The following is a 22,843-nucleotide window of genomic DNA, read 5'->3' on the forward strand; positions in this document are numbered from 1 at the left end:
GCACACCCTCGCCCCCTTTCCTTAGGCGTGCGCTTTGCTTCCTAAGCTGGAAGGGTCCTGACGAGCCTGCACCCAGGGAAGCACTGGGCTTACCCCCTGATCTTGTCTCCAGGGGCCCTTCCTTTGCCTTACTGTTTCAAGCTTTGATAAACTTACTCTCACTTAAAAAAACCAAAACAAAACAATCAAAAACTAAAGTGGGATGAATATTAGGGTAAGGAATAGAGAAAATATTTGATAAAGAACTGCTGTAAATCAGTTATTATGGTGATTCCTAACTATAGTTTCACTTTATAATCAGATTGGTATTTAAAAAAAACAAACAAAATACTTTTAAGCCCATTCTAGACCAGTTAGATCAGGTGGGATGTTGGTATGGGTATATTTAAAAGGTTCCCCAAATTATCATCATAAGCAACCAGCATTTGAAACCACAGAGTTACTAGAGCAGTGTTTTTTAACCTGTGATACACATCAAAATTATCTGTAGAACCATAAAAAAAACCCTCCATCTCTAAAGGTTCTAATTGTATAAATGAGCAGTTGGGACTAAGCATTTATTTTGAAGAAGAAATCTAGGTAATGTTGAATGGTTGAAAGTCTCAGTAGAGCTGGGCCCCATCCATTCTCCTAGGATTTAGAGCCCTGTTTGGTTGGGTAGAGGCCAGTTACTGTATTAGCAGAAGGCAGTTAACTGACCTAACTGTCTAACTCTAGAGAAGAGTGAAGAGTGTTGGACAAGCTCTGTACAGGAAGCCTCATTCTGATGCTTTGAAATTGTTTAGGGATTGACTTAGCCAGAGAATTCATAGAGAGAAGGATCTTTTTGCTAATAGTCTTCTCTATAATTTTTGGATAAACTAACTTGGTGGTAATAAATAAAATTTTTATCTCTTTGAAATAGATGCTCATAATACTATAGCCATTAATAATTTAAAAGGTGTAGAGTAAAATAAAATAAGCATCTTTCCTTATGACTATTTTGTTTAATTTAGGTTTTTCAGCCCATGTTAATGGAATATTTTACCTATGAAGAGCTTAAGGATATTAAAAAGAAAGTGATTGCACAACATTGCTCTCAAAAAGATACCACAGAACTCCTTAGAGGTCTTAGCCTGTGGAATCAAGCTGAGGAGCGACAGAAGTTTTTCAAATATTCTGTGGATGAAAAGTCAGATAAAGGTGAGATTCATCTGTAGATAGCAGATGAATTAGTTTCAAGGCCACTTGCTTTTGTTGATATGAACTTTAGATTTTGTTTGAGGAATAATTTAAGTCATTTAATTTCAAGTACAAATTTAATTGAAGACATTAGTTTATATCTTAGAACTTAGTGTTGTTTGATAATTTAGCATCTCATATACTTGGGACACTTGAATGTTGTATTTCTTAAAGGGATTGATATATACATAAACTAATAATAATTGGCCTATCAAAATTACTGAAAACTACCATATACAGAGCACTTTTGCAGTATCATCCAAAGATTTGTATTGATTTCAGAGAGGAAGGGAGAGGCAGAGAGAGATAGAAACATCAATGATGAGAGAGAATCATTGATTGGCTGCCTCGTGCCCCACACCAGGGATCGAGCCTGCAACCTGGGCATGTGTCCTGACTGGGTTCGAGGCAACCTTTCAGTGCACAGGACAACAGCCAACTAACTAAGCCACACCAGCCAGGGCAAAATATGCCTACTTTTTTCTTAGACTACTTCCTACTTTTTATTTTTATTTGTCTTTGATAGCTTTGCCATTTAAAACATCGTTTTAAAAAATGGGCATCCTTAGGTTAGTAAAAATTCCTTTGATTCTTCTAGATGGGCAGTAGCAGTGACATTTCTGTTAAAATAGCATAAAAAGTTTTTTGAAATTGTTCCTTTTCTGTTATTTTTATTTAACAAAGTAGGTGAGATGCATGTTGAAACAAAAATGTTTTTGTAGGTTAAGCTATAATTAAACCTATAAAGCCTGTGTGCTTCACTCTGAAATTCAACTTGGGCCTTAAACACCAAGCCAAGACCTGTTGTGTCTGGTTTAATTGTAGTATATAACATGGGATTTAAAAGCATCACACTTATTACATTTAATTTTCCCACTCCTTCAAAGCAAATTATAGCTGCATTATTTTAAAAATATTTGTTACTTAAAAAGAGTTGGGTGTAAGTAATTTGTTCATAGCATTACAATATTTTTGTGAAGACAAATTATACAAAGTCCTCAAATTCTTCCTAGTACTTCAACAATGAATCTTTTATATTTTATATTCCTTATTGTATTCCTAATTTCCCCCCACCCCGAAAATTGCTACTGAATTAATGTTATAGGATATTAGACATCCAATGATTAATTTCTACAATAGTTGCTGACAAAAGATTCCTGGTAAATGTATGTCAGCATTAGAAATACTATATTGTCTCAACTGGCTCATAAATATAGACATATAAGTAGATTAGGGTATTATTTATAGGTTAAAGAATTCAGATTTCACAGACTCTTAAATGTGAAAAGAGGGGAAACTCGGAAGATACTCACAGGAGTCATAATGCATGAATGGAAAATGTTATGAGATTTGTGTGTGTCATTAAAAATGCCTAGGAGATCTCATAATGTAGTCGACTCCACACTTGTTGATTTAAAGCTGTATAACCTGTTGGATTTCTTTTTCAAATGATGCTGCTTATGCTACAAAGTGAGTATTGTTTTTCCTGTGACGCGTTTGTAAGAGGAAGTCAATTCTGTGTTTGCTATTGTAGCTCCCACTGATGAAGTATGATTTGAGCCATGATAGTTTAACCCTACGGATTCTTAACAAGTTTAACATCCCTATGTTACCTCTAATCCATGTTACTTCCTTTTCACATCTTGCAAGCAGGAAGGAGTGGAATTTAGGCACTTGATTTTATTTATAGAAATGTGATTGTAATTTCTTACTGCATTTGCTCTTATATCATCTAATGGTAAACTTTCTTTTTTATTTCAGAAGCAGAGGTGTCAGAACGATCCACAGGTATAAACCATCTTCCTCCTGAGGTAATGCTGTCAATTTTCAGTTATCTTAATCCTCAAGAATTATGTCGATGCAGTCAAGTAAGCACCAAATGGTCTCAGCTGGCGAAGACTGGATCGCTTTGGAAGCATCTTTACCCTGTTCATTGGGCCAGAGGTAGGTAAATGGGACGTTTAGTTTGTTTAAAAATATTTCAGTCTGGTGTTTTCTTTGTTTGTTTTTTAAAAGAAATACTCATAGACATTAATAAGTAAGGCCAGTGAGGTTAATACTCATCTAGAAATTATTGGGAAACTGAGAGGTTAAGTAAAAAGTAGATGTCATCCTTAGATTGTGTTCTTTGTATGCATTTTGGAGTGAGTTATGTGATGTGTGCCATTTCCTTTAAAATAGGAGAAAATTGTTGGGGAGAGAATGCAAAATAATTGGCAAAACGTTGGTTATTGTTGAAGATAGGTGACGAGTACATGGGTATTCATTGTGCTACTTTTTAAATGCAATTTCTTCCTATTTTTAAATTATTTTTGGAATTTTCCATAACAAAAAGTTAGAAATCAAATTGATAGGATGTCAGAACAGCTTTAAATAATTAGATTGTTTGTGTACTTAAGAAATACTGAATGAATTAAATTAAATTAAATATAAAGATGAGATGCTATTATGGCTGCCTTTTGGTAGTAGCTCAAAATAACTGAATCTATTTTTGTCTCCAGCATATTTTTTTATTTTTTGTGTGATTAGTAATGCCTCGTTCAGTAAATCAAAAATTTATATTAATTCATGTGTTAAGTTACTTTTTTACATGTGAACAATTAAAGAAAATTTCATGAGCATATAATGCAGTTATGGGATAAATACAGCTACTATTGCATGTAATTTTTTTGTCGCTGAATTAAAATAATTTCTAGATGAGTATTAACCTCAAAATTCACATTAAATTATTCTTAGTTTCCTATAATTTGTCACTTTGACATGGAAATATATATTTCTCACGTAATTAAATTATGAATATGATTTTAATACGTTTTATATTTAACATTTTTTGAGTAGTGGGTGGGCTTGTATGAGCCAAATGATCTAGAATTACTATTTTTTTTTTTTTTTCAGTCTGTAGTGAGTTTCTTTCTGGGCCAACAGTTCTTTTGAGTCCCAATTTCAATGTCAAACAGTTCCTTATGTGTACATGTCAGCAATGATATTTCAGTTCTGGATGGTGGTAATGCAGGTCCGACCCTCTCTGGTTTGGTCCTGGGCAACCTGCCGGGACACACAGCTGCTGGACTGCTAGTATGGCAAGGCATCATCAGCGTCTTCCATCTCTGGACTGTTTCTCTTCTGTCTTCATGGCTGGAGCAGTCCTGTCAATTCCTCTCTGTTGCAGGAATCCACATGGTCTTGGAGGTGTTTTCTGAAAATATACAAACATATTCTCAACCAAAAGTTAATAAAGGAATCTTTTCTATAAATTTGACTTGGGATCCTTTTTCATTTTTGCCCAAACAATTTTCCTTTGGCTTGTTTAGACACCATGTGTGTTTTTCGTGCGTGTCTTGCTGTTAGCATTACAAATGAAAGTTAATTTTCTAAAGTAAAAATTTTCTAGATGTAATTTACTTACAGGATATTTTTCCTTACGTGATATTCTTCTACTATCCCCCCTTTTTTGATTTAAATATTAAGAGGAGGCTTTTGGAAATTTTATTATGTGGTCTTGATAGCTTTTAAATTTTAATTTTTTGCACTAAAATATGACTGCTTTAGGTTCATTACATGTTATGCAATTATACCATGAGATGAACTACCAATAAAAATTTTAGTTAACACTTTAGGAACAGCTCTTTGTCCAGTACCATTAATTTTTCTAGAATATTCGCTTATTTCACTTAGCCAATTTAAATTAGTCTGAGAACTTGACTACTATTTTACTGTCAAATTTAATACTCTAACAACAATCTTATTTTACCCTGTAAATATTAGTGGAAAGGATTATTTGCCTTCTTGAGTAGGCCCTGAGCATTCCTGGTGCTAAGTTGGATTTAGATATCAAAAACCCACTTCCCTATACCATGGGTACAAGACAACTCAAACAAGTCTTGTTTCAGTGAGAGGGAAGAATTACTATTTTTTATGTGGAATAATTTTTTCTATTAGTTGTAGTATAATGAAAGTCAAGCAAGACAAATATGGATGTTTTAAATGCTTTTTTTGCTTAGCTATGTTTTTAATTATGAATAATTATTAGGAATTAATATATAATGTAGTTACTGTTTAATAAAAAGATCAAATGTGATGATGCTATGCTAGACTTCTGTGAAGTTAAATGGATATTAATGTGTGCTTTTTTCTGTTTCAATATGCTTAAAAAGTTCCAATAGAAACAGTTTTTATGCATTTATAGTATTTGTTTCCAGTAGTTCTCACTCAGAATTGATTTTACCCTCCTTGAGGGACATTTTGGTATGTCTGTGGAAACATTTTTGTTTGTCCAGTCTCAGGGAATTTACATATTGGTCTTCAGTGGATGGAGGCCAGGGTTGCTGCTAAACACCCTACAATGTGTAGAACAGACCCCTCAGCCAAGAATTCCCTAACCCAGAATATCAGTAGTGTGGAGAAACTCTAATTTAGGTGGGAGTTCAGTAAATTAATTATGCATTGTCTCTCACTTCACAATCATGTAATTTAAATGCAGTATAGTCTCCAGGATCTTTAAATTTATGGCTTACTTTACCTTAATCTGACCCGTTTACTTCTGTTCCTACCTCCTTCTGAATTGCTGACTAATCCACTACTCAGCAGAAAGTCTTGCTTCCTTTTGTTTATTAGCTGTCGTTATAATGGAGATACTGCCAGAGCCAGTGTGAAGCCTCTGTAGGGGAAAAAGTTAGGTGGTTTTCAGTGATTTCTAAAATTGCCAGGAAGATTATTGATAATTATTTTTCATTGTTCTTTTTAGTATGTCTGAAATCGAATTCTTTGCTTATTTAAGTGTAATTTTTTTTTAACCATAATTGAATATTTCTAACAATAGCTGGCCCATTGCCTAGGGCTCATGTGTGTGCAGACATTTTTATTATAAATAGGATGTTTTTTTGTAATGGTAGTCAATCTAATCTTATTTTGTTCTTGTTTATTTGTTAAATAGGCGACTGGTACAGTGGCCCTGCAACTGAACTTGATACTGAACCTGATGAGGAATGGGTGAAAAGTAGGAAGGATGAAAGTCGTGCTTTTCAAGAATGGGACGAAGATGCCGATATAGATGAATCTGGTAAGCTCTGTTTGGAAATAAAATTACTACATGGTGCTTTAATAATTAAAATTATATTAAATGAGTAAATACATGGTAATGTTTATGTATTTTGTGTTTTCTAAAGAAACTTATTTTTAAGCCTACTACTTTTTAAATTAAATGTATTCTGTTTGAAGTAATTGTTTTAGTGTGTATAAGATTGTGTTTCATATGTTTTTATATTTAAATACCTTAATCAGAAAATGCTGGTTATTCTTTTTATTGAAATAATGTGCATTTATGATAATGCTTTGAAGTTTACAATGTGTGTTTTTAAATGTGCTCATTTAGTCATTCAGTAGCATTTATTGAGTCATCTGTGGCCCAGAGGAAGGAGCATGAAGCTGTTGAATCTGTTTTTTTCTTTTTTTTTACTTGACTTTATTGGGGTGATATTGGTTAACATAACTATATTATTAGTTCTATAATACATCATCTGTATATTGTATGTTTTCCACCCCAAGTCCAGTCTCCTTCCATTACCATTTATCCCACCTATATGAACCTGTTTTTGCATTTGTAAATAGTTATACTGCTTGCCTCAGATGGTTGTAGAATTGTAAAATAATCTGTAAAAATTCTTTACAATTCTAAGGGACTAGTGTAGTCATTCATTAAGCACTGGAAGAATTCATGGGTGAATAAGACTTTATTTTCTACCCTTAAAGTACTCACAGGTGAGAACTTAGAATACATGATTCTTAATTCAATGTAAATAATGAAAACTGCATTTTAATAGAGGTACAGAAATATGCTATTTGGGAAAGGAGAAAAAACATAAAGTTTGTCTTAGATATTACTCAGATAATAATTACTAAAAGATGATGAAATAGTAAAAAAATAACAGATAAGATACTGTTCTACTTGGTAAAACTGAACCTGTAGGAAATTTTTATTTATATTGTCCACTTAAAAAATAGTAAGCTGGTCTGGCAAAAGAACTAAATGTGGAAAGTAAGGACTATAAAGTTAAAGTTCTTTCAGCAGCAAGTTTATTTTTATGAAATGAAGGTGCCACATTTTGGTATAGTTTTGAGCATTTGCAAGGTACAACATAAGGAACAAGGGAGAGAGAGGTCTCTTCCAGTTAGATTTGGTGATGTGCTTATCCTGTGCAGGTACTTCCTGAGCATGGGGTTAATAGTGAACAAAATGGGGGGCGGGGAATCTCTGGCCTTGTTTAGGATAAAATTTGGAGAGGGTAGGCAGATAATAAATGCAGGCAAAAATATATACTATAGTAGATAGTGTTGAATGCTGTGGAGAAAAATAAAAAAGGCAAGAGTGCCAGGAAGAGAGGGAAGAAGTTATGATTTTAAATAGAGTGATTAATTAAGGTCCCCTGAGAAATTTGAGCAAAGACCTCAAGCAGGTAAGGTCTTCACGCAGATGTCATCTTAGGGAAAACTTGATTTATCTGTCCTAGAAAATTAATTCATAATACCTATGTTTAGTTTTAAAGGCTTTACCAAACTGTTTGCTCTTCAACCTTTGAAGATAGCTAAAGTGAAGGCTGTTGTTTTCCTATGTATTGAAAGGGGAAAATTAAGGCTATAAGGTCAAGCCCTTTTTAAGATAATACTTCTGTCTGTTCAGTTATTTAGTGGATATAAGACTAAACTACCATTTATATTAGTTCTTTTTCAGCTTAGCTGTCCTTACCAATCTTGTATAGAAGTTAATGTTCTTTGTAGGATGTTTAATTTTTTTTTTTTAAGGTTTCATAGTAAACAATACACATTTAGATGGGGAGGGCAACAGAAAGAACACTCATTTGTGAATAAAAGTATAGCAGAATAAATAGGTTTAATTAAAAGTCATTTTTATCCATATATTATGTCTGGCTAAAGGAAGAATTTAGGATAATATCTGTAAACATGGAACCATTAATTACAAATTCAGACTTGTCTTTCTACTTATATTTCTTTTGTCAGCTACATTGTTTTTTGTTTGTTTTAATGATACTTCCTTAACTTAGTGTGTGTGTGTGTGTGTGTGTGTGTGTGTGTGTGTGTGTATAAAATTGGTTTATATTTAGAGACATTTAAGCTAGGTCTTCAGGTAAGCATAATAACAATAGGACCCTGAGAAAGGTGATAAAATTATTAGTTCATTCTTTTTATTGTAGTGTTTTTTTTCTTATATCACATTGAAGTTTGCAGTTTTTTGTTGTGTTTGTTGTTACAGTAGTGCATCCTGTTGTAAACATCCAAGTTCTGCAGAAATTATTAAGCAAAAAGCAAAAGCCATGCTCATTTTTAACTCCTTAAAAACCCTAAGGTACTTTACTTTGCTTGATTTATTATGACCAGGCTAACTTAATGGTTTCAAATCTCTTCCAGCTCTATGTCCCTTTTATTTGGGTAAAATAATAAATGTTACTTTTATTATGGTTCATTTTTCTTTTGGTGTCCTATATTCTCTTAAAGAACTCCTAATATTCTTCAAGTATTCAAAGTTTTTTTTTTATAAAACTGTTTTCAGTGCCTGAAACTGGAGTTATTTTTTTTTTGTTTCCTTTGTTGCCTATCTTGATATCAAAATTACCTTCAATCTTGAAATACCGAACATGAAAAAAACACACCTTCCCTTCATTCTCATTGTAAACCTTTTATTTTTCTTCTTTCACCTCTTTTTAATTGAAGCTGGACCAGTTAAACATTTAAGTCCTGGGGAGTGAGATTTTGTCCATTTAAATTGCTTTGCATACATAGGGGAGTTTAAGGATAGCAAAGAGTATTTCATATTTAATGTTGGTGATTCCATGAGTAGCCTAATTATAATTAGTATATCAAGTTCTTAGACTTTTGAATTCATTTTACAGAAGAGTCTGCAGAAGAATCGATTGCTATCAGCATTGCACAAATGGAAAAACGTTTACTCCATGGCTTAATTCATAATGTTCTGCCATATGTTGGTACTTCTGTAAAAACTCTAGTATTAGCATACAGCTCTGCAGTTTCCAGCAAAATGGTATGTATAAATTAGCACTAGTTGGGTATTAACAAAAACTAGCAATGATCTAAATTTGGTTTGCTTTTTCCTGAGTTTAATTAAGGAAAAAATACACCTTACATTCCTTCCCATGAGTAGGCATACACTGCTGATGTTTACATGATTTCATTTCAGTTCTCACATTAATATTTGTATATAGATATCATTGTCTACACATTCTACAAAAGGATGCAGAGACTAGGAGAGGTTAAACATTTATTTAGTTTTACAGGTGTTAAGTGATGAAGTCCAATTTTATATGATTATAGTATGTGAGTCATGATGGCCAATGAGATTAAATCTTTGTTTTACAAAAATGTATCTTGTGACATCCTACATCAGAATCTCCTTGGGTATTCCTTAAAAATGTAAGTTTCCTGGGTCTAAACTCACAGCTACTAAAATAGATTTTCTGGGGTTTGAGCCAACATATATACTGGCAATGCAGATTTTAAAAAATATTTATGTATTAAGTTGATTGTGGTGACGCTGGTCACCATGAACAGGCAATGCAGATTTGAAGTGATTTTTCCATGCACAAATGTTTGAGAACCTTTGGATTATGTCACTTACTAAAAGTCACCTGCCTCTTGTGTAATGAAAAGTCTGTAGATCTTCATAGTGACTTTTTTCCCCTTTAGGTGAGGCAGATTTTAGAGCTCTGTCCTAATCTGGAGCATCTTGATCTTACCCAGACTGACATTTCAGATGCTGCATTTGACAGGTTAGTTGTTTTTAAATATTTAAATATGATTTTTAACTATGAATTTATAGAATTGTTCTGTAGTTCCTTATTTGCATAATTGTAGTTTAATCATACTATTATTTTTTATTGTCAACTCTGAGTGATGAATGGTTGTAATTTGATAGCACCTCCAATTTTTTGCCTTTTGTCAGGTCCCAGTTGATCCAAAACTCCAGTCTGCATCATCCTGTCATTTTTATAAACCTGCACTTTGTCTAGACTTCTGAGCCTTGCTGTGCTCTATTGTTTTTAAGATGTTTGCTATTTTAGTTGATTTCTAGTAACTTTTGGCAAGGCTCCCTCGTACAATTCTTCATATTTATTCTGAAATTGTAACACTTCCTTCAAGGTACACTTTTCACAGATTTTACTTCTTTAGATGCTACAAATTTCCTTCTCCCTCTACCTCACTTTCCTTTTTTTTATCCTAGCATTTATATCAGCACCTCCCTTCCCATTTCAGAGGGAGGGGTGTATTCTTCTCTGGCTAAAGCTAATGCTCTACCATTTCCTAGAGCTTGTTTCTTCCGGAATTAATCATTAGTTACTCTCTTTTTATGTGGGTACAGGCTCTCATTTACTGGTTACTTTTCAGTCAAATAAACTAGGTCTTCTCCTCTCCTAACCTTCTATTAGGTTAAGTACTCTTATTTCCCTTATTGTGTTTTTTTTTTTTTTATCTCCAGCATTTAAAATAGTACCTGACAATATATATTCAGTAAATGTTTGATTATATTAAAGACTTTCTTTTGTTTTTTATATACTTACATATAGTCAAATGCTTTTGAAGAATTTAACAATATCCACTAATAGTCTTGTAACCTCTTAATTATAGTTGGTCTTGGCTTGGATGCTGCCAGAGTCTTCGGCATCTTGATCTGTCTGGATGTGAAAAAATCACAGATGTGGCTCTAGAGAAGATTTCTAGAGCTCTTGGAATTCTGACATCTCATCAGAGTGGCCTTTTGTCTACAAGCAAAATTACTTCGACTACATGGAAAAATAAAGACATTAACATGCAGTCCACCAAACAGTATGCTTGTTTGCAAGATTTAACTAACAAGGCTATTGGAGAAGAAATAGATAATGAAAACCCCTGGACTAAGCCTGTTTCTTCTGAGGATTTCACTTCTCCTTACGTGTGGATGTTAGATGCTGAAGACCTGGCCGATATTGAAGATGCTGTTGAATGGAGACATAGAAATGTGGAAAGTCTTTGTGTAATGGAAACAGCATCCAACTTGAGTTGTTCCTCCTCTGGCTGTTACAGTAAAGATATTGTTGGACTAAGGACTAGTGTCTGTTGGCAGCAGCATTGTGCTTCTCCAGCCTTTGCATATTGTGGTCATTCGTTTTGTTGTACAGGAACAGCTCTAAGAACTATGTCAGCACTCCCAGAGTCTTCTGCATTGTGTGGAAAGGCATCAAGGACTAGCTTGCTTAGGGAAAAGGACTTAATCTACTCTGGGAGTGAAAAATCTGATCAAGAGACTGGACGTGTACTTCTGTTTCTCAGTCTGTCCGGGTGTTATCAGATCACAGACCATGGTCTCAGGTAAGTAATCAATTGCTAAGTATTAGGAAATGGACATGATCTCATTCTCAAATGGAATATAAATTTTGAATCTAAGTGTCATGCCTTTTCGCTGATTTATTTATCCAAAAGAGTTAACCAAGATTTGTCTTACTTTAAAGTGTTGGAACATTATAACTTCAGCATGAAGTTTCATTTCAGTCAGTTCAAATACTTTGTGATATATTGGAAGCACATAAATTTTTATAAATACTTAGCAAATGCCTACAACACATTTTCTGTGATGTTTTAGTGGATATAAACATGAGTAAAATAAGAATTTTTACTTGTAATAGAGAAGAAAATATATCTACCATATTCAGTCTCCTTGTTATATAGGTCTGTTCTGATTTTTTTTTTTTAACTCAATTTGCTACTTTTTGTGTTTTTAGGGAATTAGTCTATTTTCTCCAGGTTATACAATTTGTTGGCATATATTTTTTTATGGCGCTATTTTATAACCTTTTCTATTTCTGTAAAATTGGTAATAATGTCCCATTTCTCATTTCTGACTGATAATGTGAGCCCTCTTTCTTTTTTTTTTCTTGGGCAGTCTTACAAAATGTTTGTCAATTTTATTGACCTTTTCAAAGAACCAATTTTTGGTCTCATTGATTTTTTAATTTTTATTATTTTTGTACTAGAGGCCTGGTGCACAATTTCGTGCATGAGTGGGGTCCCTCGGCCTGGCCGGCGATCTGGGCTGATCGGGGCTGGCAGGGGGAGGGACCGTGGGAGGTAGGCTGGCCATGGGAGGTTGGCTGTGGGAGCGCACTGACCACCAGGGGGCAGCTCCTGCATTGAGCGTCTGCTCCCTGGTGGTCAGTACGCATCATAGCGACCGGTCATTTAGTCGTTCAGTTGCTTAGGCTTTTATGTATATAGATTCTCTATTTAAAAAAATTATTTTGCTGTAGTCTTTATTATTTCTTTCCTTTATTAGCTTATGTTTGCTCTTTTTCTAATTCATTAAGGTGTTCAGTTAGGTTCAAGATCTTCATGTTTAATTTACAACCGTAAATTTTGCTCTTGGCCCTCTTTTTGCTCCATCCCAGCAGCTTTGGTTTGTTGTGGTTTTGTTTTTATTTATCTCAGTTGTGTGTGTGTGTGTGTGTGTGTGTGTGTGTGTGTGTGTGTGTGGTTTATAATTGTTCTATCTTCTTGGATTAGTGAACCTTATGTCAATATATAATATTTTTCTTTGTCTCTTGTAACCTTTTTTTTAAAAATTTAAGGTCTCTGTTGTTTGACAATAGGATAGCCACCTGGCTCTCTTTTGGTTACTTTTTGTATGGATTGTGTTTTCTCATGCTTTTACATTTAACCTCTTTTTGTGTTTTTGCATTTAAAGTGAGGTCCTTTATAGATAACATATAGATGCATCATATTTTTTTAATCCAGTCTGCTAATCTCTGCATTTTAATAGGAGTGTTTGATTTACATTTAAAAATATGTATATAATGTACCATTTGACTCCCTTTTTTCCCCTTCTCTGTATTTTTTTTAAGATATTTTATTGATTTTCCACAGAGAGGAAGAGAGAGGGATAGAGAGCTAGAAACATCGATAAGAGAGAAACATCGATCAGCTGCCTCCTGCACACCCCTTACTGGGGATGTGCCCGCAAGCAAGGTACATGCCCTTGACCGGAATTGAACCTGGGACCCTTCAATCCGCAGGTCGAAGCTCTATGCACTGAGCCAGACCGGTCAGAGCTCTGTATTTTTTTATAGTTATTTTCTTAGTTGTTACCTTGGAGATATAGTTAACAGAATTTAAAACAGCCTACTTTGACAACCAACTTAATTTCAATTATATACAAACACTTACACACTTCGATGTATCCCTGCCTAAGGAATGAGGTTAGTTATGTTTTATGGAAGTTTTTAATTTTTCTCATTACCAAATGGAACCGTCTGTTGATAGAGGCCCAGTGTGCCATTGGAATGGAATACTTAAGTTTACATAGATCAACATATTCTAATAGCTGGATTGCTTCTCTTGCAGGGTTTTGACTCTGGGAGGAGGGCTGCCTTATTTGGAGCACCTTAATCTCTCTGGTTGTCTTACTGTAACTGGTGCAGGCCTGCAGGATTTGGTTTCAGCATGCCCTTCTCTAAACGATGAATACTTTTACTACTGTGACAACATTAACGGTAATGCCTTTTATCAATGAGATAATTTTGAAGGAGTTGATTTTAAAATTTTTAATAATTTGGATCTTTCTTAGTGTTTCTGTTTAGTTTTCTAGATTCTAATTACCAAATTGTTTTATTTTCAGATTTAGTCCTTTATATTTGATAAAATTTTAAAAATCACATGTTTTCCTTAATTAGCTTCTCTAAAAGTAATTTGTTTTACAGATATTTCAAATATCCATTCTGGCATATTTTTGAGTTTGTGGTAGTTTAGTCTTATAAAGTTTTGGGTACATACTCTAGGATGATATAGCACTCATTAACTATTTGGATGTATTGATGTTCTAGATACATTGATTTCTTAGGCATGATAGACAGTTTCTAGTGGGACAAGTTTATAAAATGCAGTAGGAAAAGGACGTTGGCAAAGTGAATTCCTCAGGGATCCTGGGTTTAGTTCCAAACAGATCATGGAAGACTGAGGAGTTAGTGTGTCTGAGGTGCTTTAGACATGACTAAAATTCTCATAGTATTTTGAAGATTGATTCCTAAACCTGCTTTTAACAACCACCAGGTAAACACTTCTTAAGTTTTGTTTTGATTTTTAAGCCTAACCCTACCCTGCGGTGGGCTTGTTCCATATGCTTTTGCAAAGTATAGTCAGTGCCCTTTTGAGCATTTGGTGATCTTCACTCGTAGAGACTGAAATTCCCAAAAGCATACAAAGCTGCTCTTCAATTATTAGTAAACATTTTAGCTTTCTGTATTTATAACTGGAAAAAATTTAGATGGTTCAAATTCTCCTATGCATCTGTGTTTTTACACCATATACTGTTGTCTGAGCCTGAGTCATCTTAAGATGATGGGAAGATCAGCTGAGTTTCTCTCAGGCAGGACGATGGACAGGAGCTAGGAAGGCCAGAGGAGTGGTCTCTTCTTTAATTACACACCAGTAGGCAGAGAAGTGAGCAAGTCTGCTATTTTCCTTAAAATATATATGAGGAGACGGGAGATAGCAGCTCTCTTATTTCTGGGATCACATTGGTGATGCAGGAGATGGCCTTGCATGTCCTGAAATAGCAACACTAAGTTGGAGCATTTCCTGGCTCTTTGTTGCCTTCGGTGTGTAATCACGGAATGGTGAACATTTTAGTCGCAACCTGCCACGTGTCCAAAACAAAGTATGATGGCTGTAGTGAAGGGCTTGCCTCTTGTATGGATGCAATGAGTTTGAGAAGGGAGATATTTTTTAAATGTACAGTTATGTTATTGTAGGTACAGTATTGTACTTCCTAAAGTACATAGTATAGGACATACTGTGAAATATAATATAAACAATTATTTTTATAAGAAAAACATGTATGTTGCACTTGAATTGTCCATATATGATTTCAGCATAGGTTATGCTTGTGGGAATAAATCTTACAACCTAATTTATTTGGGCATATAGAAGTTATGGGGTGGGGTAGATTGGTCTCAGTTCATTTTTATGATCTGCCTTCTTGCTTTTTGTGTGTAATTTTATAAACTTTTTGAAATAATTTACATGATGGGATAAAATATTTAAAATCTTTTGCTCTTTGTTAGGATGTTAAAATTCCTTTAATCTCAACTGGTTTTGAATATATACATTTTAAAATGTTCCGAAGGAACTGCTACATTTCTTCATTGAATTTTAGATTTTTTTTTTTTTGATAAGTGAGTGGTAATTTTCAGTAAATGTAATTTAATGAAGGCATCTGACTTTGAAAGATGTGGAAAGAAATTAACAGTGTTTATATAATCTATTATATAATATTAATATATAATATTAATATATAATGAAAGATGTGGAAGGAAATTAACAGTGCTTATATAACCTAATATTATATATTAAGTATCTTTATACAGCTTCTTAAAAGGAGCATGCTGTGGGGAAATTGAAACCTTTTAAAGATAATAGGGTGACTTGTCATGTTAACTTGTATTCCAGAATTCCAGCCAGCTGCTCTGATGTAATGTTTTTCTTAAAAATTAGACACGGACAACCTAGAAAGTGTTAGAATAAAGTTACATTGCATTCAGTATTGCAGGATGACACCATGGTCCAGTATCTTTCACTATAGCCCAACTTGTACAGTAAATAGTTAGTGACTGCTTAGGGGGCCCTTTTTTATTATTATTTTTCAAAGTAGCTAATAGGCTTATACATAATCTTAGAACAATAAGGAGCATACTTAGATGACAAATGTTTTAAATATTTGAGAGCAACATTTAATTATAATGTATTTTGTCAAAAGAAAGTTTACATAAATACCAGGTTACTAACTAAAAGAAGTAAATACTAATAAACGATATTATCTAAATAATAAGTGATGAATAAAAGAGAATGATCTGTTTCATAAGCACAGGCAGAGATTTTGCAGAAGGTAATTTAGAAATCAAATATTTAAATAGTACCTACTGGGAGACAGACACTGTACTAAACATTGCTATAAAATGCCATTTTTTATTCTTCTGAATGATTTTTCATATTTAAATTTATTTGATTGATGAAGTTAAGATTTAAATATAAAAGAAGGCTTCTTAGCCATAATATTTAAAAGATGTCATTTAAGAAGTGTTAAGTGCAATTGTATAGTTTTAGAACTCTGAACAATGATAGTAAATAAACTTTTTGTACTGATTTGCATTTCAATATATGTCTAATTTATGAATTAAGATAGATTAGATTATAGTTTTGGAGGTGACAGTCTCAGATGATTTGCTCTCTTATGTTTCTAATTTAAGTTAAAGAGGAATTAAAGGTAAGTGAAGGTAAGTGCAGATATACAGTATAAGTAAGATGTTTAATATCAAGGAAAAACAAATCATTCAGTAAAAAGTTTGGGTAAATAACTACAGCTAACATAACATATCTTAGTCATATTTTTTTCCAGTGCTGCTTCACTTTTTCTGTTGTTCATTTATTCCCTTTCTGAACAGTCCTTCTGTGATGCTTAAAGGTCTTACTGTTAACATTGCTTACTATTTCCAGGCTTGGGAAATGGTTACTCTCCCATTTTCCTACAATATGAGACTAACCCAAGTTAAAGATGGTGGTTGTCTGCATTTTTGCTTTGCCCTAGCCTAGGCCATCAACAGCGTACGGTCTCTTCATGGATGGCATCGCTTTGATGGATTGTTAGGACCAGACACCTGCTCTGTCATTGACCTTATGATGGGATTGCAGTTACTGTTCCAGTTATTGTTTATGTTCCCATACGCTTCCTACCTTAACATTGAAAACACTGACATATTAATTCCTCTATTTACTCTATTCACTTAGAATCCCACTGAAACACAGATATTCTAGTGAAAATATTTGAGGGAGGGGCACATTTTACACCAGTGTGAGTGAGAACTTTGTTTTGTGATGAATAAGAAGAAGTTGACAATAGGATTGGGTTACTGTCTAGCAAATTTTTTCTCTCATTACTATTCCTACTACCAATCCCATAGCCTTTAAGAGCAAAGAGTGACCCGGTGTGGAGACTGAGGATGCTGGGCCCCTGTCTTTTGGGGAGGATGGTAAAAACCCGTGTGGTATTTGGAAAGATGGGGATCTTTAGAATAGCTTCCTCAGTCCAGTTAGCTCCTTTGAAGGATCCCCTTTATTTTCTCCCTTGAAAACCAGTAGCAGACCTCACTTTTCATTGCTTTCAGTCATTGTTTATGATGTTTTTTTCTAGGTCACTGTTGAATTCACTATAAAGGCATTGTGGTGAAGTATTTTAGGAAGAATTTTAGTTTGGAGAATTATATGAAGTTTCCATGTCTCTTTCCTTTTATTTCTCCTTTTTAGAAATTTGGAATAGAATTACATACTGAGAAAATGATAATCAGATACGTTTTTGCAAAACCCATTAGTTCAAGCTTTTCATCACAGGTACTAAGTGTCAGAGCAGGACGATGGTTTGGGTCTTTTTTAATATGTTTTTATTGATTTCAGAGAGAGGGAAGGGGGAGAGAGAGATAGAAACATTGATGAGAGAGAAACTTTAATTTGTTGTCTCCAGCCCCCTACCAGGGATCGAGCCTGCAACCCAGGCATGTGCCCTAACCTGGGATTGGGTTTTGAAGAAAGGCACTGTGTGATTGGTAGGCAGGAGAGTAACCAGAGGAGGGCGAGGATAGTGAGGCAAGGCAAGAAGGGGTGGCATGGAGGGTTGGGTGGTGTTGAAAATATAGAAGCTGAAAATGTATCAACTTCTGGAAAACCAGGTGAAAGATCGACAGTGGGAGAAGGATTTCTAACTATAGGATTCCTTATCTGGGCATTTCTAATACTTGATAATATGTATTAAGAAATTTGATTTTGATTTTGGTTAAGATGACTAACCTTGTGTCTTATTTTAAGGGAAACTAATCCTAACAAAAATCCTACTTTGTGAATTTTAAATATTTGACACATTCAACTTCTCATTTTAAAAATAGAACAGATTTTAATTTTGGTTAAATGACATTGGGCTTGTGGTAATTCAGTTTTATATTTGAAATAATTTTAGATTTTAAAAAATTTAGATTCAGAAAAATTTAAACCTATGAATATGGACTGATATAATGAGCATTTGTGTATCACTGACTTCAGCAATTATAAACCTATGCCAATATCTTTCATATACCATTGCCCATTTTTATACCTGCTCCCCATGCCCCAGGCACCACATCTATTCTAAAGTTAAACATAAGTGAAAGTAAATGAAATGATAAACTATTGCAGTTCCACGTGTTTGTAAAGTTCATTGTTTGCTTTTTTTTACTTAAAGATACATTATCATTTCAATAATGAAATATATGAACATTATGCTTCATTGATTACATATCCTAAGAAATTTGCCCTTTGTATTTTGTATATGCCATTTCAGGGATATGAGGCAAAGTTAAATTCTGGGAAATAAGTGTGTGCTGCTTGTCCAGTTGCAAGTAGTTATTTTCTTAGGTTGGTATTAGCATACTATGGCCTTTGACAATAGGTCGCTATTTTAAAAAACAAAACAAAGCTAATTTAAAATACGTTTCTGGTTAAGCTAGGTGTCAATCCAGAGTACTGAAATATTTCAATTATAACCTTTTGACAAAGTCTATAATAAAATTACATTTCATGTACTTTTCCTATGATCCTTACATATCACAATTGCAAATATTTTGGTTCTGATTGATGATTAAAGAACTATTAACTACTCTTTATTTGTTCATAGTGCAGATATACTGAAAGTCTTCAATATAGTTAAGACATCCTTTTCCACATTTTCCTGACTTTATGAAACTGATTCATTCAAAGTAATTAACATTTGAGTATGTTCTATGATACCTCTTTTTGACATTCCCTAATTCACAGCTATGTTTCCTAATGGTCTTTTTATCTAGTGTTTGGGTAGCATAATGTGACTGTGATAAAATGTCAGCTATTCCACAAGTGTTTTACTGTTCTTTGTAATTGAATCACATTTTTTTATGGGTTAATATGTTTATTTAGTTAACCACTCATTATGTACTTAATTCTGGAAGATAATTTCACTTAACCCAATCATATGATTTGTTTTGGCTGCAGATGTTAGATAAAAATATGACAAACATGTTAAACCTATGTTTACACAGTTTTTAAAATTTTTGGATATAATGTTTATTATAATCGTTTAATAATAGATTCTTTAGCTGATCTATTACAGTTAAGGCTGTGTTTGCCTTTATTATATTTCCCGGAAGGATGTTCAGAGTATAAGAAAGCTGTTGAGCTACCAGCCGTGGGCAAACTACGGCCCTCGGGCCAGATCTGGCCCGTTCGGCTGTTCTATCCGGCCTGCGGAGCCGAAAGAGCGGAGGGTTCTCTTGCTCTCCCCTCCGCTCCTTTACTTTGAATTTATATTAGTTCACACAAACACTCCATCCATGCTTTTGTTCCGTCCCTCCGGTCCAGTTTAAGAACCCATTGTGCCCCTCGAGTCAAAAAGTTTGCCCACCCCTGACAGCCTTGTCTGTGGGTTATCTCTTTTTCTTCTTAGATTTTTATTTTGTAAGAATATTGCCAAAATATTATTTTCCTTCTTTCCTTTAGCTTTTGGACCATGAAGGATACATTAGTTAAAGTCAAACTATTGGCAATGTTTGTGTCAGAATAAATTTTTATACACTCATTGTGAGATTTTACTTCTGTGTTATAAATGCATTGCTTGCTGGTAAAAAAAAAAAAAATCAATGTTTTAAGCTCTCTCATAAAAGCTAGATTATTTTTATGTGATCCTTAAGAAATTCCTCCTTTCACACTTTTCTGTTTTTATACAGGTCCTCATGCTGATACCGCCAGCGGATGCCAGAATTTGCAGTGTGGTTTTCGAGCCTGCTGCCGCTCTGGCGAATGACCCTTGACTTCTGACCTTTGTCTACTTCATTTAGCTGAGCAGGCTTCCTTTCATGCACTTTACTTGTAGCACATTTCTTGTGTTAACCATCCTTTTTGAGTGTGACTTGTTTTGGCCTTATCCTTACAGCCTCAGAAATCTTAAAATTTACCAGTGAATTGTACAGTGTTGTATGTATCTCTTGCAAATCACATTTTTGTTTTAGAAAGGGATTAGGTCTTTTCATGAGGATGAGAACAGTTTTATCAGATTTCTTTTAAATTGAATGCTTTGAAAATAATGTCACTAATGCCTTGCCATTCTAAGTATTTTTTAGATTATTTTGAGTTTTAAAGTCAGTGGGGGTTATTGGTTGTCTTTCTATATAAACACTGTACCAAGCTTTACAGATCTTTCAAACATACACTTCTGAAGTTTTATTTTCAAAGACAGCACATTTTGGAAACCAACCTGCTTTCCATAAGGTTTCCTTTATTTGAACAATTCTCAGAGGGCCAATTCAAACATACCCACATACAAGATTCTTTCAGATTATAGAATAAATTGGATTCTTGGCAGTTGCTCAGTTGGAGCTAGCAAAGCACCAATTTATTTGTATTTGCTTTCTTCAGAGAACCCTAGTTCCCACCACTGTTCCTAAATTGTCAAATTTGGGAGGGATTTTTAAAAATTCTACAATCATTTGAAGAAATGTATAAATAAAATCTACTTTGAGGACTTTACCAAGTGTCTTTTGTGTTTTGATTTCATTATAAATCTTTTTTTTTTTTTAAATATATTTTATTGATTTTTTACAGAGAGGAAGGGAGAGGGATAGAGAGTGAGAAACATCAATGAGAGAGAAACATCGATCAGCTGCCTCCTGCACACTCCCCACCGGGGATGCGCCCGCAACCAAGGTACATGCCCTTGACCAGAATCGAACCTGGGACCCTTGAGTCCGCAGGCCGACACTCTATCCACAGAGCCAAACCGGTCAGGGCTCATTATAAATCTTAATGAAGGTTTACTTGGGGGTAAACTAGGACTAAATATTTTAGCTCCCATGAAATCCTGACCTTGATAAAGCAGTTTTGGACAGATACCTAATTTTGTTGAGCTGAATTGGTGTTTTTATTTTTAATTAATTATGCAGTAGTCAAAATTTGAATTGCTGTGTGAAAAGGTAATGGGAGTGGAGACCTACAATTCAGAAAGGTGCATGCTGAGTCAGTTTTATATAATGCCATATGAAATTCTGTGTCTATAATACGTGCAACGCTGTGAAAGAGGAGGTAGGGTTGTAGTCCCGTTTGTGGTCCCAGGTGTTTGTTTTACTGGGGGAGAGGAGGTGTAGGAGAGACACAAACTTTAGGAAGACAGGTTTCAGCTCAGGCTAAGAGAAAACTTCATCTTAGACAATGTTTTCTAAAGGTGAAAGAAGAATCATTTGATGGGCATATAAATAAGGAGAATTCACACATGCTTGTAAATTTCACTAACATTTGAATTAAAGACCCTGAGGGAAGATCAGCTTTAAAGGGTGGATATCGAATGACTCTCCGAAATTCCATTCCTGTTAACAATTGCAAAATAAATGATGGACCCACCACAAGTTACTTGCAGGGCAGCTTCGTGTAAGGTGACCATCTTTGTTTCTGAGTTTGTGGCTCTTAAACTTAAGCAGTTCTGTGGTACTGCTCATGCCTGGCTTTGTCCTTGAGTCTGGCCTGAGCTGCTTCTTGATTCCCTTAGAGGACTTGAAAGGAAATCTGAGCTTATTGAACAGTTACAGGCTCAGAAGTTGTATGTTGTAAGGTTGACTGTTTTATAGTTACTATATGTTTATTTCTCTCAATGTGTAATAAAATTTATTTGAATAGTTGACATCAGGGACTATTTCAAGAAAACAGACGACAAGAATTTTTCTTCAGTGAGTGCCATCCAACCATGTACTTGGTCTTACCTGTAGTTATGTGAACTGCATGGTAAAATTACTCATCTATAACCATGCCCTGGGTTACCAAGGCAGCACTAAAGTTTCTCCCATATAAGCAGGAGACAGTATACTGTTTTTTTTGGGGGGGGGAAATTACGATAAATACTTTAAAAAATCATGATTAAATGGTTGTTTCAGGACTTGGCTCTAATTGTTATCCTTTTAAATTAATTAATCTGAGCAGCTAATTTCCCCAGGGGTTCCAGGTAATTGAGGTGCCTCCCTTTTGCTTTGTCCTATGCTGCTTGATGTTAGCAAACCATTCAGTAGGACTTGGCAAGCTTGAACCACACTGACTTCAAGTCGGCACTGGTCATGTGGGAACTGTTTTTCTGCTGTCCACCTTCCCTCCAATTGTATGGGGAGATAGCAGTGTGCATTTAATGTTTATACATTGTTGCTGTTCCATAGTTAACTTAAGGGGATGGTTAATAATGATATACTATATACACTTAGTTTAAATTTATCTTGGGTTTTATGAGTGATTTCATGAACTATTGAAACTTCATTCTTAGAATACAATGTAAAGTGCCTTGTGGTTTCTGACAGACATCAGCCTCAGTGCTGGGCAGTGCCCTAAGGACAGTTGACCCTTGAACATCTTGGGTTTCAACTGCACGGGTCCACTTATACATGACGGTTTTCAATAAATTCCTCGAATTTTTGATCCCCGTTTGGGAGTCTACGGGTGCCAATTGTGCACTGATGTACCCCATTTTATATAGGGGACTTGA

The 22,843-nt window shown here is 34.5% G+C and overlaps 1 protein-coding gene across 1 annotated transcript in view; it reads left to right on the forward strand.

Moving 5' to 3' along the window:
* The window catches only part of FBXL5 (F-box and leucine rich repeat protein 5), a 31,185-nt gene extending 10,332 nt beyond the window's left edge, over positions 1 to 20,853 (forward strand). Inside the window, exons 4-11 of the mRNA XM_080667997.1 lie at positions 996 to 1,182; positions 2,983 to 3,165; positions 6,155 to 6,280; positions 9,126 to 9,274; positions 9,937 to 10,019; positions 10,876 to 11,595; positions 13,621 to 13,769; positions 20,055 to 20,853. Of these exons, the coding sequence (XP_080524123.1) occupies positions 996 to 1,182; positions 2,983 to 3,165; positions 6,155 to 6,280; positions 9,126 to 9,274; positions 9,937 to 10,019; positions 10,876 to 11,595; positions 13,621 to 13,769; positions 20,055 to 20,131 (1,674 nt within the window). The 3' untranslated portion in view covers positions 20,132 to 20,853. The remainder of the gene's footprint in view (positions 1 to 995; positions 1,183 to 2,982; positions 3,166 to 6,154; positions 6,281 to 9,125; positions 9,275 to 9,936; positions 10,020 to 10,875; positions 11,596 to 13,620; positions 13,770 to 20,054) is intronic.
* The last annotated feature ends 1,990 nt before the right edge of the window (positions 20,854 to 22,843 follow it).

Source organism: Plecotus auritus (assembly GCF_963455305.1).
Source record: "Plecotus auritus genome assembly, chromosome: 1".
In the NCBI taxonomy this organism is placed as follows: Eukaryota; Metazoa; Chordata; class Mammalia; order Chiroptera; family Vespertilionidae; genus Plecotus; species Plecotus auritus.